We start from the raw sequence: 12353 nt of genomic DNA on the forward strand, positions 1-12353 counted from the left end.
AAAAAAAAAACCCTACAACTTTCTGTGTTAGTCATTAGTTTTCATTTTAAATGCCACTTAAAGACTCATGGACATTTTCTTTCAGTGTGTATGTGTGTGTATGAACGCGTGTGCACATGCATAGGTGAGGTGCCTATGTATGCACAAGTGCTCGCCCTTGTGTGCACATGCATGAGGTAAGAGGACACACTTCAGGGGTTACTCCTTGGGCACCGCCTGTCTTATTCTTAGGGCAAGTTTCTTACTTCCCTGAAGCTTGCCCAGGAGGCCAGGCTAGACCCTGTCTTAGCACTGTGATTGTAAGGTGTGAACATGCCTGGCCTTTCTGTGTGGGTCTGAGGACTGAACGAAGGCACTTACGCTTGCAGGGGCAACACCTTAATAACTGGCTATCTCCGCTGCCCTCCGGTCAGGGTTTTAAAAGTGGAGTCTTGAGGGATTTTTGTTTATCTGTCTGCTTGTTTTCCCAAGAAGGGTGCTTGTCTATATAGCCCTGGAACTCTACAGGCTGGCCTTGAACTTAAGAGATCCACCTGCTTCTGTCTGGGATTAAAGGCATACCACCACAGCCCAACCAAAGAGAGTAGATCCTTAATTTGATATCTAAGGCCAGAAAACATTTCCTGAAATTTTTTATATTTTTGTATCACTCTATTGTTCAGCTACTGTCGCTGGTTCCAGGCTATGGGCCTCCCCCCCTTTTTATAAGCGCAGTCGCCATTAAACATTTGAGCCTTGATCAGAATATTGTCTTGGCTCCATTTCTCTCTTGTTCGCCTAGTTTCCCTTTCTTTCAGCTCCGGCCTGCCATTCAGGTGTACCCCGTCCATATGAGCCGCTGGACGGCTCGCAACATTTGTACAAGTGTAAATTTCAAGATAATATTTAGTGACCCTCAAGATTACTATTTAAGAACCCAGACACAGACCCACACTGGTATTTCAGACAGACAGCATGAGTACATTACACACCATCTTCAAGTAACTATGAGCTACACTTTTACTTTAGTCAAGCATTTTAGGAATGCTGTTGTTAGATTTACATTTAAATTCGTGTAAGTGAAGTACAGTGTTGAACCTATAATCCCAGCACTTAGGAGGCGGAGGCAGGAGGATTAGGAGTTCATGACGATCCTTGGCTAGGTAGTTAGTTCCAGAACAGTCTGGGATAGGAGACCTTGTTTCAAAACAAAGGGGGAAAAAAGTCCACGTCAAATTGTAGCTTATTTTTTAAAAGAACTGTAACTATTGAAGCATAGGCACTTGAAAAGATTTTAGAAGCTTTTTCCTTGACAGTCTTGCTAGACAGCCCAGGCTAGCCCTGAGCTGAGTATGTAGCTCTGGATGGCCTAAAACTCAAGCTCCCCTACCTTAGTCTCCCGAATGCTGGGATTGCATGTTCACACCATCAAGCTTGGCTAAGGTCATTTCTTTAAATAATAAAAAAAAGTTCTTTTAAAGAATCCGTACACAAATATTAAATCCCCATCATTTCCACCCCATCTCTACCTCTGTCCTTTTTCAAATTCACGACCTCTTTTTAAAAAAATCATCGTTGGACACACACACACACCCTCTCTACTGAGTCCACTCAGAACTGTTTGCATGCATAAGTGTTTAGGTCTGAACACTTGGGGCTGGATAGCCTACCAGGGTGTTCTTCCCTGGGAAGTCTGATTTTCTGCCCCTTATTTTATTTATTTAATTTATATGTATGGGTGTTTTGCCTGCATTTTGCCTGTGCACCACATGTGTGCAGTGTCTGGGAGCCAGAAGGCGCTGAGTCCCATGGAACTGGAGTGTATAAGAACTTTGAGAGCCACCACGTGGATGCTGAAAATTGACCCCAGGACCTCTAGAAGAGCAGTCAGTGCCGTGACCACTGAGCTGTCTCTCCAGATTGATTCCCTTTTAGTAAAACTGGCGGTGGCTCTACACCTAGGGGGTGGGGCTTTGTGAGACTAAAACTATGGAACGTGTAATTAATTTTCATATCACCCTCGCATGGGAGCCATGCTAACTGTCTGCACTGTTCCGATTTTCGTGTAATGTGTTCCTGAAGTAATAACTAAGGTAATTGTTTTTGACAGCACGTCTGAACATATCTCTTGAAATCTTGCCCAATTAAAAACTTGACTTCAGATACTAAGAAGTGAAACATAAAACAAGCCCTGGGAGAGTCCATTCAGTAAACGTTCACTGGGGCCCGCTCTCCGGCACTGTTCTGGGTATAATACATGAGTGACTAAGCCCAGGTCTCCAGCCTCAGTTGACATCCTTCATACGTAAACTGCTATCATACAGGAAGGTTGAGTGAGCCACGCGCCTTTCCCACTCAGCAGTCTTACAGTACACCATGGTCACCGCGCTCACTTCTAAGATGACTACATAATAAGCAATACAGCGCAAACCTTGGGTACATACTGGTCTGAACTGACTGGTGTAGTACTCGGCTTTAAGGAACGCCTGCAGGTCTTCTACGTTGTTCAATGTTGCACTCATGCCGATAATCTGAGTTGTTTCTAGAACAAACCAAAATATTAGGGAAACATCTCATTTATGTCTGAAAGAAACATTAGCAGCACTTCAATGCTACCCTGTCTAAGTGGTCTGGAGTCAGGGAACAGGAAGATGAGGTATATCTGAAGTGTTTACACCAGAAATGTTTCACATTTGGGATTTTTATCAAATTGGAATATTTGTATATACATAAAGAAGATCTTGAAGTGACCAAAGTCTGACCACATAATTATTTGTTTCCTATATTCAGCTGTGCTCTCACTGTACCCCATCAAATGACAATAATGTTTTCCATTTGTGATGTTATACTAGCACACAAGAAGTTTTAGACTGGGGCTGGCAAGATGGCTCAGCAGGTAAGAGCATTGACTGCTCTTCTGAAGGTCCTGAGTTCAAATCCCAGCAACCACATGGTGGCTCACACCTACCCGTAATGAGATCTGATGCCCTCTTCTGGTGCATCTGAAGACAGCTACAGTGCACTTATGTATAATAATAAATAAATCTTTGGGCCTGAGTGAGTGAGGACGACTGGAGAGAGCAGAAGTCCTAAAAATTCAATTCCCAACAACCACATGAAGGCTCACAACCATCTGTTCTGCTACAATGTACCCATATACATAAAATAAACTTTAAAAAAAAAAAGTAGTAGTTTTAGACTGCTCTGGAGTTGAGTTTCTGAAATGTGGCTGTGCATCTGACAGCTGTAGAGGACACATGACTAAATGAGTCTGAAACGCCTTGAAACAATACCAAAGTCTGATGATCATTTAGTGCTGGATGGCCTGGAACTCACTAGCTAGTTTAAAGATCACAGCAATCCCCCTGCCTCAGCTTCCTAAGTGCTGAATTACAGATGTAAACTACTACGTTCAGCTAGTTTCAAACTTTCATCTCATATGAAAAGTTTCTCGTCAACTTAAAAAAATATTTTGAGAGTTGGAGAGATGGCCTCAGCGGTTAAGAGCACTGACTGCTCTTCCAGGGGTCCTGAGTTCAGTTCCCAGCAACCATATGGTGGCTCATAAACATCTATTATGTGATCTGATGCCCTCTTCTGGTATGCGGCAGGGGGGGGGGTCGTGCAAATTTATTATCTACATAGAACAACAAATAAAGGTAGATGAATTTTTAAACATAGCTACTGCTTTAAACCCAAAGCTAAGCCTTTCTAGCATGTTTCTTCATTGACACTATCTCATGTCTTGAAATGATTATCCAGGATACTGCCTGCAGTAGGACAGGGTGGACCAGAAGCTGAAGAGGCAAGCACTGGCCCAACCAAGAAAGGCTGTGCTAGAAACCCTGGGGCATGTGCAGAAGAGGAGGCTATTACAGCAGGTGAATGGTTAAACTGTAATTGGGTTTGCATTTGTAAAGATCTTTGTACCTATACTAGACAAGTCTGGCTGGGAGGGGGAGAGGTGAAAGACCAGGATGCCGGTAGAGAAGACTCTGGTGCTGTCTGTGGCGACCGATCGGGCAGGAAGGATGAGACACGAAGCTGAAGAGTCAGTGCCAAGGAGCAAGGAGACTCTCCAGGAGATTCTTGGGGTAACCAGATAGGAACGGGGTGCTGACTGTTAAGGAGTAAAGATTATAAGACCCAGTTGCTTGGGATGCTGAGGTAGAAGGATCACTTGTGTACGGGCAACATTGAAATGTGGGAGTTCAAAAAGATTCCAAGATTCTGGTTTAGTTACTTGCTGGTAAATGGTGATGGGAAGTTTACACTGAAGATGGGTTTGAAGGAAATGAACTTTAGGTGACGGTGGCTGCTCACAGAACAGTCACCTAGCAGATACTACTTGGAAAGGAAGTGTAACCTGGAAATACAGACCACAGCACACAGCCAGTCCTCGAAGTCTAGAGTAAGATGATCGCAGCGTGACCATCCTGGCAGGAACGAAGATATCCTAAGGTGACACTTAAGCTCCTCCTTTATGATTGGACCACTGAAATGATGGACCTAAGGAAAAGTGACACCCCCTAGTGGTCTCATGCTGGGCCTTGGTACCCAGAGCAGGAGCCTGCCTCCTAGGAAGAGATTTCCCATTTCCAACAACTCTGCAAAGACTGCAGCTAAGATGGTCAGGAGCCAGTGGGGGTGGGACTACACACTGGCCAGGACTGCGGGCCTCTGCCTTGACCAGACCGTGGAATGTCCTATTGCTGTCTTTTCATTCTCTCGGATGTCCACGTTGGATGCTGGCAGGAACCAGCGACCTGCCCTGGTAACTCAGCCCTAGAAACAGGGCCTGGAAACAGCTGCTGCTCCGTAGCTTGAAAAGGAAAGACAAGGCTGCATGGTGCTACAGTCTGCATAAATGCAATTACTTTCATAATTTTTAAAATTATTTTTGGGGTCAGAGGTGTAGCTCAGTACTTGAGTACATGATCAGAATATATGATATACTGGATTCAATGCCTAGCACCCTCCAATGACATGGCATTATAGCAAATGACATTATAGTTTTTCCATATGTAAGGTAAGCACTACAACACCATATCGATAAATATAGATTTTTAGAATATTTTATGGATGCTTAAAGACAATTGGATGCTGTAAAATAGTCTCTTTGGTTTTTTTGTTTGTTTTTGTTTTTGTTTGTTTTTTTTCCGAGACAGGGTTTCTCTGTATAGCCCTGGCTGTCCTGGAACTCACTCTGTAGACCAGGCTAGTCTCGAACTCAGAAATCTGCCTGCCTCTGCCTCCCGAGTGCTGGGATTAAAGGCGTGCGCCACCACGCCCGGCCGTAAAATAGTTTCTTAAAGTGACCACTCAAGTACATTTTGCCAGGCAGAGTGGTGTAAGCCCTTAATGTCAGGACTCAGAAGACAGAGGCAGCTCTCTGTGCCTTGGAGGCCACACTGTCTATAAGCAAGTTTCAAGTCAGCTAGAGCTATATATAAGACCCTGTCTAAAAAAAAAAAAAAAGATCAAAAAAGCTATTGTTCCTTTGGGGAGATAGTGATGAATCCAAGGACAACGGTAGCAGTGGACTGGACCCAGTGCCGCGTGGAGCCATGGAGAAGCAGCATGCGTTCTCATGCAACCCTCCCAACTGTCTCACCAGGCCAGCACTGTCCTGGTCCCTATCTCACAGGGATATGGAGGCTGATGGTGTGACTAAGCGTGCAATGGCAGCTGTCTGGGACCAGGCCCGCTGCAAGCACCTTTGTAATCCTCACCCAGCCACATTCTTTCAACAAAAACATGAGCTTACAGGCTGAGGCAGGGACCTTAAATATCTTGTTCAAAGCAATATAATCTAGTGATAGAATTATCTCGTTTACACACAGATCTGACTACAGGTCAATACTCACTGCTGGTGTAGAGGACTTTTGCCAGGGTCATCTCCAGTATGGCGCCACGGCTCCCTTCACCAATCATGTGCAGCTGTGATTTAAAGGTGGGGGTGGGGAGTAAAAGAGATTTCATTTCCTGTCCATACAAAACGGCTGTTTTGTGCACAAAACAGAATGAACATGTACTGGGTATTAGAACTCTAGTACATATATACTATTTCACTAATGCTTTAGGTTAGTAAAAATTGGGGTAGCATCCTGATACATCAGGGTCTCAATGAGTACCATTATAAAATATCTCCACAGACACATATTCACATTTCAAGAGACCTGACTTAAGATTGCCCACCACAGAATGTCTCCCCTTGTGCTCTCTGCACATTAAGTTAGTTACTAAGAGGATCCAATCCAGAGCTGGAGAAGAGGGAGAAGAGCTGGTATCAGAAATATGCTGTTAACCAACCTCATCGACGACAACCAGACCCAGAGTGCTGAGCCTGCCGGTTTCGATCAAGGCATTCACCAGGCTGTGCGCTTTCTCGATAGTGGCGATATACAGTGATTTCTTCTCCCTCCTTTTAACTGGAGGAAACCTTCCTTTGCTTCCAGCATATTCTTCAACAAAGAAACCAAGTTCTATACCAAAACTCGATAAACTGGAGATCTAGAATGTTAAATAAACAAAACCACACATTAAGAGGCTGAGTTAAAAGTCAGGGACTCCCTTAATCTAAAATTGTCCCCCTCTGTGGGTCCAATCTAGGAACGCCGAGCTAGGAAGAGCTGGGTTTAATAAGGCCATGATCTTTACCAAATAAGAACATGTAACTCTTTAATGGGTGTTCTGTCTGCACACACACCCGTGCACTGTGTGCATGCAGTGCCAGAAGCCAAAGAAAGAGGGTGATGGATTCCCTCCGGACTAGAGTTACAGATGGTTTCGAGCCACCAGCTGGCTGCTCAGAGTCAAGCCTGAGACTTCCCAGAAGAGCAGCCAAGGCTCTTAACCCCTGCTCCAACCCTGGTATGTGTCAGCTTTTAAACCATAATATGAAAACAGATTTTACTCCTTGCCTTTTATATAAAAGCCACATGGGATTGACTCATTTATCCTGATGAGGGAATGAGCTGGTTTCTGGTTGAAAAAGCAGGCTAAATATGAATGGAACATTTAAGAGACAGCTCAGAGCAGCTTAGGAAAAACTATATGCAGTTACTACTTGGAAACAGTCAAGCACTTGTACATACTGAAAAAATATCGTGACTCAGCTCAAAGTTAATACATTTGTGCTAGTCTTTAGATGTGAAAGCGTCGTATTAGAAAGTTACAGCTATTTAACCACATACCTTCTCTTGGACAATGGCCACATACGGAAGGATCATTAAGACATCTTTCTGTCGGCAGAGCAGCTCTTGCAGCATTAAGATCTCAGCCACAAGGGTTTTTCCGCCACTCGTTGGCAAGGAATATATTAAATTTTTTCTTTCTTGCACAGATCTTAGCGTTAAACAAGTATGTTGCCAGTCTATAGAATTCAAAGAAAAATGCAAGAGATTATTTTCCCTTCTATGCTCTCAGGATTTTTTTTCCTGGGAGGAAATCCAGTATCTCGACGTGGCAATCTTCTCATGAGGAGAAATGGGATTCTTACAAATGGTCAATGCCCAAAGCCCAGAATGTGCACAGCCAGCAGGTCTGAGCTCAGACCTTGTCAACAGGTAGGCAGCTGGCTCACCCTTACAGTAGTTACAGTTGCAGGTATCAGATTCCAGCAGGGCAGACAAATAAATAAATAAATAAATAAATAAATAAATAAATAAAGGCAGAGAAATCTTTTCTTTCTAAAAAGAGGGGTCTGGTGGCTCATGCCTGTCATCCTAGCACCTGAGTAGTGGAGACAGAGAGATCAAAGTTCAAATTCACCCCCAACTACCTAGCTAGACTGGGTTCCATGAGGCCTGGATCAAAATAATAATGGAAGTAATATGAAGTACATATCAATGCTAGTGAATTCCGTGTTGGTTGTTTAGCTTGCATTTTGCATACATATACATACATATATGCCATCCACCACTTGTATGTGCCTTGGTGCTCTGAGACTTGGACCCAGGACCCTGGAAGATCAGTTAAGTGTTCTTTACTGCTAAACCATATCTCTCGCCCAAGTGGTAGCATCCTATCATTAGAGAAACAGGCAAAGTAATCGATACATAAAAACAAGTAACCTACCAAGAGGAAAGGGGAAAAAAAAATCGCACACAGAAAACCCAGACCCGACTACAGAGAGAAGAAACCACTGTACGGTTTGTGAGAACATTGGCTGCCAGGATCTTTCTGGAACACTGAGTTTCCTCTAGGATTCTCCATCGACACATAGAGGAGGGTGCACACAGCACGTGCGGAACATTTGTGACATCATTGTCTAATGAGTACAAGTTAACAAAGCTGCTGCAGCTTTGTTAGTCACAGCTTATAAATGGGAATCTAAGGGGGTGAGAGGGTTCAGTGCACAGGGTCATTTGTGGCCAAGCCTTGATCCTAAGGACCCACCCAGTAAACAGAACTAAATCCCACAAGTTGTCCTGACTCACATGTGTGCCCTACACATACAAGTATACAAAAATAAACAAATGGGAAAAAAAAAGTCAAAAACTGAGTCTAAATTTGAGCAATTTACACATTCTATAGTTTAAGAAAACTCACCCCAAACTTAATTTAAAGGGCTTGGATATATTGTTTTTAAAAAGCGAGGCTGGAGTGTGTACAGACTTTTAATCCTGGTAAAAGGGAGTCAGAGGCAGGTAGACTGCTGTGAGTTCCAGGCCAGCCAGGGCTACAGTGAGATCCTCCACAAAACAAGGCATTGGAATAGTTATGCCCGAGTAACCGTGGGATCTGACGCCCTCTTCTGGTGTGTCTGAAAACAGCTCCAGTGTACTCACATACATAAATCTTAAAAAAAAAAAAAATTAAACAGCGCAGTAGTAAAGCGTGTACGTGACGTGCAAGGCCTTACAGTTGATCTCCGGACTATAAATAAACCAAAATATTTAAAATGTAAATTATTTCTGATTGGTATCAGCCACCAGTTATGAAACTGCAGGTGTTTGTACCGAAACTCAGCTACACAGGCGTGTGCACACGTGCACTTACCCTCACATATGCAAAGCTGTTTGCTGAAGCTTTCACTTAGACACTGAATATAACTGACAGTTGTTCTAATTATTGTGCATTTGGCTAACTACACTACAAAACCATTGTCTTGCTCCCCGAACCCGTTAGATAGATAAGGCACTGTGTAAGCAACAAGGCCAGAGTTAAAGAGGCTGACAAAACCTGGCAGTTGAGTTCTCTCCAAAACACAATATACTAAGCACAGTGCTAGCTACTTTAAGGTTGCGTTCCATTCCTGTCCTAGCCAAGCACTGTTACATGCCTGTAATCTCAGTATTTGGGACATAGATGTAGAAAGAGCATTGGTTTGGGGCAAGCCTGTGCTATGAGATCCTGTTTCCAAACAGGAAGGCTGGGTATGTAGTTCAGCGGCAGAGTACCTTTCATGTCATGGGTTCAACGTCGGATACCACAAACTACCTACAGTCCCCAAAAGCTAAACAAAATAGGAGAGTCCTAAAATCCTACCCGCAAGGAATCCCTCTGGTAGCAGACTGAGACTCAACAAAGCAGCCAGTGGAAGGGCAGAGGGAAGAAAGTTAGCCTGTACTTAGAGTAACAAAGGGTTCTTTGAGTATTATTGAGACAGGGTCTCAAGTAGCCCAGGCTGGCCTTGAACTTGCTGTGTAGCTGAGAATGACCTTGAAGTCCTGATCGTCTGACCTCCACCTCCTGAGGGCAAGGACTCTGGGGCTGTACACTACCCAGCACAAGACTGTTTGCTCACAAGCCATGTGCCTCACAATTTAGAATTTCTTGGATTCTGTGTTTATGCGTACAGTACATGTCTAGTCCCAGAGGTCTGAAGAGGGACTCAGATTCCCCTGGAGCTGGAGTTACAGATGCCGTAAGCCACCCCGTGTGGGTGCTGAGAACCAGACAGTCCTAAGGGGACAGACATCTTAGCTGCTGAGACATCTAGAATGTCTAGATTCTTACTGGCTGAGGGTAGTCTTTTGCTTCCTATCTTTCTACTTCAACCTGACTCTCTCCTGACAATCCACATCTTCAAATACTTCAAAAGTTCTCCCAAGGATGCTTCCAGTGACGGCTGATGGACTGATCTCCTAGTATGGCAGCTACTGTCCCCTTGTTTACCATGGTCTATCTGAAATATATGCAAGGATGCGGGGCTTTTGAAAAACATCATATAATTATTATTACTGCTGTCTTTTTAAAAAAAATATTTTTATTTTATGTGCACTGGTGTTCTTCTTGCTTGTATGTGTGAGAGATGGTGTCAGATCTCCTGGAGTTACAGGCAGTTGTGAGCTGCTGTGTGGGTGCTGGGAACGGAACCCCGGGTCCTTTGGAAGAGCAGCCTGTGCTCGTAATGACTAAGCCAACTCTCCAGCCCCTACTGTAGTCTTTTCTGCACTTACATCTTAGCTCTCTTTAAATGCGCTTTAATTTTAACTGCTATTACTGACTTCTTTCACTTAAGATTCTGAGCATTCAAAGGAATTCCCACAACTCTAAATGCCAAAGAAACAAGAAAAACGAATCAGAGGAAAGTCAGAAGCAGAGTGTGAAAACTCAGTTGTGTGGGCCACGGTAGGACACACAGCTGCTCTGGAAGCATGTCAGGGCTCAGGCTCCTTAGTCTTAGTCACTTACTCGAGGGCACAGGAGTGAATGGACTTAAGACAAAGCCAGATACCTGCCCTGAGAAGGACAATACACAGCAAGGAAAGAAGTCCACGAGACGGATGCAGGGTTAACGCAACTGATATTCTTGGTCATTCGAGATCAGAGACGGAACCAGGGAACCACCTGCTTCCACTGATTTGGATTAATACTCTAATACTATTTGAACTATAAATTTGGTTTCCTTTTTATACAAAGCATTACCATATAGTTTTTTGATGCCTTTCAATTGAACGTAAAGATCTCTCACTTTGCTGGGTAGCGAATAAAAAGGACCAAGATCATCTGACGGTGACTCAATGGCTTTCTTAGCGACGCTGATCTCCTCAGACAGGAGCGCCTCTCTGAGGTGTTTACTCCTGGGAAATACTGGGGCCTGGGCCCTGGCGTTCCCAGTCATGGTACTTTTCAGATGGTCTTTCAGACTTTTTCTCCTGCTTGACTCTGAAGCAGCTCTGACGTTAGAGAAGTCATTATTTGGCTGGGGTTGCTCTGTGTGGCTGGAGACCAACTCTTCACGTGATGACTTCTGTGGGTTCCCATCTGTCTCCTTAGTGCATGGATCGCCCAAAGCTTCTGAAGAGTTCTGCAGATTTTCAAAGTATAAAATTTGAGAAGAAGGCACATCAAACGAGAGATCGTGTCCAGGTTCTGGCTCAGCAGGGACATCTAGGTGACCCTGCTTCTGGCCGTGCTCACTAGTTCCCGGGTCAGTGAGGTTGATAACAGTAGTAACTCTGAGGTTGTTTTTGAGGCCTGCTGAACAAAGGTCTTTGGTGCCAGAGTCTGCATCACGGTCCCCACATTCAGGCAGCTGCATATATCTCTGTTCCAGGTCATCAACGTGAGCTAAGAAGGAACTTTCTGTAAAGCTGTCATAGTCACCAAACATGTCCTCTTCGCTGTCATTTTCCTGTAAGGAAACAAAGATACAAATGTGAATTCCATCCTCACTTAAAAAAAACCAAATGTCCCAGCAAAGGACTATCCCAATGATATCACTATATGCAAATTATCCTCTAAATACATATTAATTATCATCACCAAACAAAAGAAACAAGTCCAGAGAGTTGTTCTGACTTGCCTAAACAGTACTGCTGGCTTATTATGGGATATCAGGATGCTAAGAATCATTTTCTTTTTAAAAGTCAGAACAGGATCTCACCATACTGAGGCTACACACTCCTGATCCTCCTGCCTGTTTCCTGAATGCCTCACCATGCCTGGTTTTAGGAGGTGTTGGGATCAAACCCAGGGTGTTGGGCATTCTAAGCAAGTATTCTGCCAACTCAGCTACATCCCCCAAGGGGTGATACTGGAATTCTAAATTATTTATTCTGGTGCTGCCATGTGAGCCCAGGGCCTGCCCCAGGCTCCGCTGCTGAACCTAACCGCCCAGTCTTTGGCATTTTAATTCTTAAACCTATGCTAAAGCATTTAAGAATGAAAGAACAGTAACCATCTCCAAGATTCAATAGATGCTTCTGATAACTGTGGTAATTCCGGCCCAGGCACTAACGTAGAAGCTGGTCTGCTACAAAATCATGATTGTGCCATTAGACACTACAATGGTCCACTAGACACTACAATGAAATTCTGTTCTGAACTTGGAATTGAGACAGTCATGTGCACACTCATGTATGGTGGCTTACAGAACAGAGATGTAAACTGGGAAGTAATAATTATTTATTGAGTCACAACTT

At 43.9% G+C, this 12353-nt stretch overlaps 1 protein-coding gene across 7 annotated transcripts in view; it reads right to left on the reverse strand.

Moving 5' to 3' along the window:
* Helq (helicase, POLQ like) overlaps nt 1–12353 on the reverse strand; it is a 39245-nt gene that overhangs the window by 26077 nt on the left and 815 nt on the right. For 3 of the 7 annotated variants that reach the window (XM_021163368.2, XM_029477505.1, XM_029477507.1), the window contains exons 2-6: nt 10855–11563; nt 7176–7354; nt 6292–6492; nt 5847–5919; nt 2424–2521 (exon numbers count right to left, since the gene is read on the reverse strand). In XM_021163368.2, the coding sequence (XP_021019027.1) occupies nt 2424–2521; nt 5847–5919; nt 6292–6492; nt 7176–7354; nt 10855–11563 (1260 nt within the window). Of the gene's footprint in view, nt 1–2410; nt 2522–5846; nt 5920–6291; nt 6493–7175; nt 7355–10854; nt 11564–12353 lie in introns of those variants that run through there. The other 4 variants (XR_003836710.1, XM_029477506.1, XM_029477509.1 and 1 more) reach the window with 4 other exon arrangements.

The sequence above is a fragment of the Mus caroli genome, chromosome 5 (genome assembly GCF_900094665.2).
Source record: "Mus caroli chromosome 5, CAROLI_EIJ_v1.1, whole genome shotgun sequence".
NCBI classification, from domain to species: domain Eukaryota; kingdom Metazoa; phylum Chordata; class Mammalia; order Rodentia; family Muridae; genus Mus; species Mus caroli.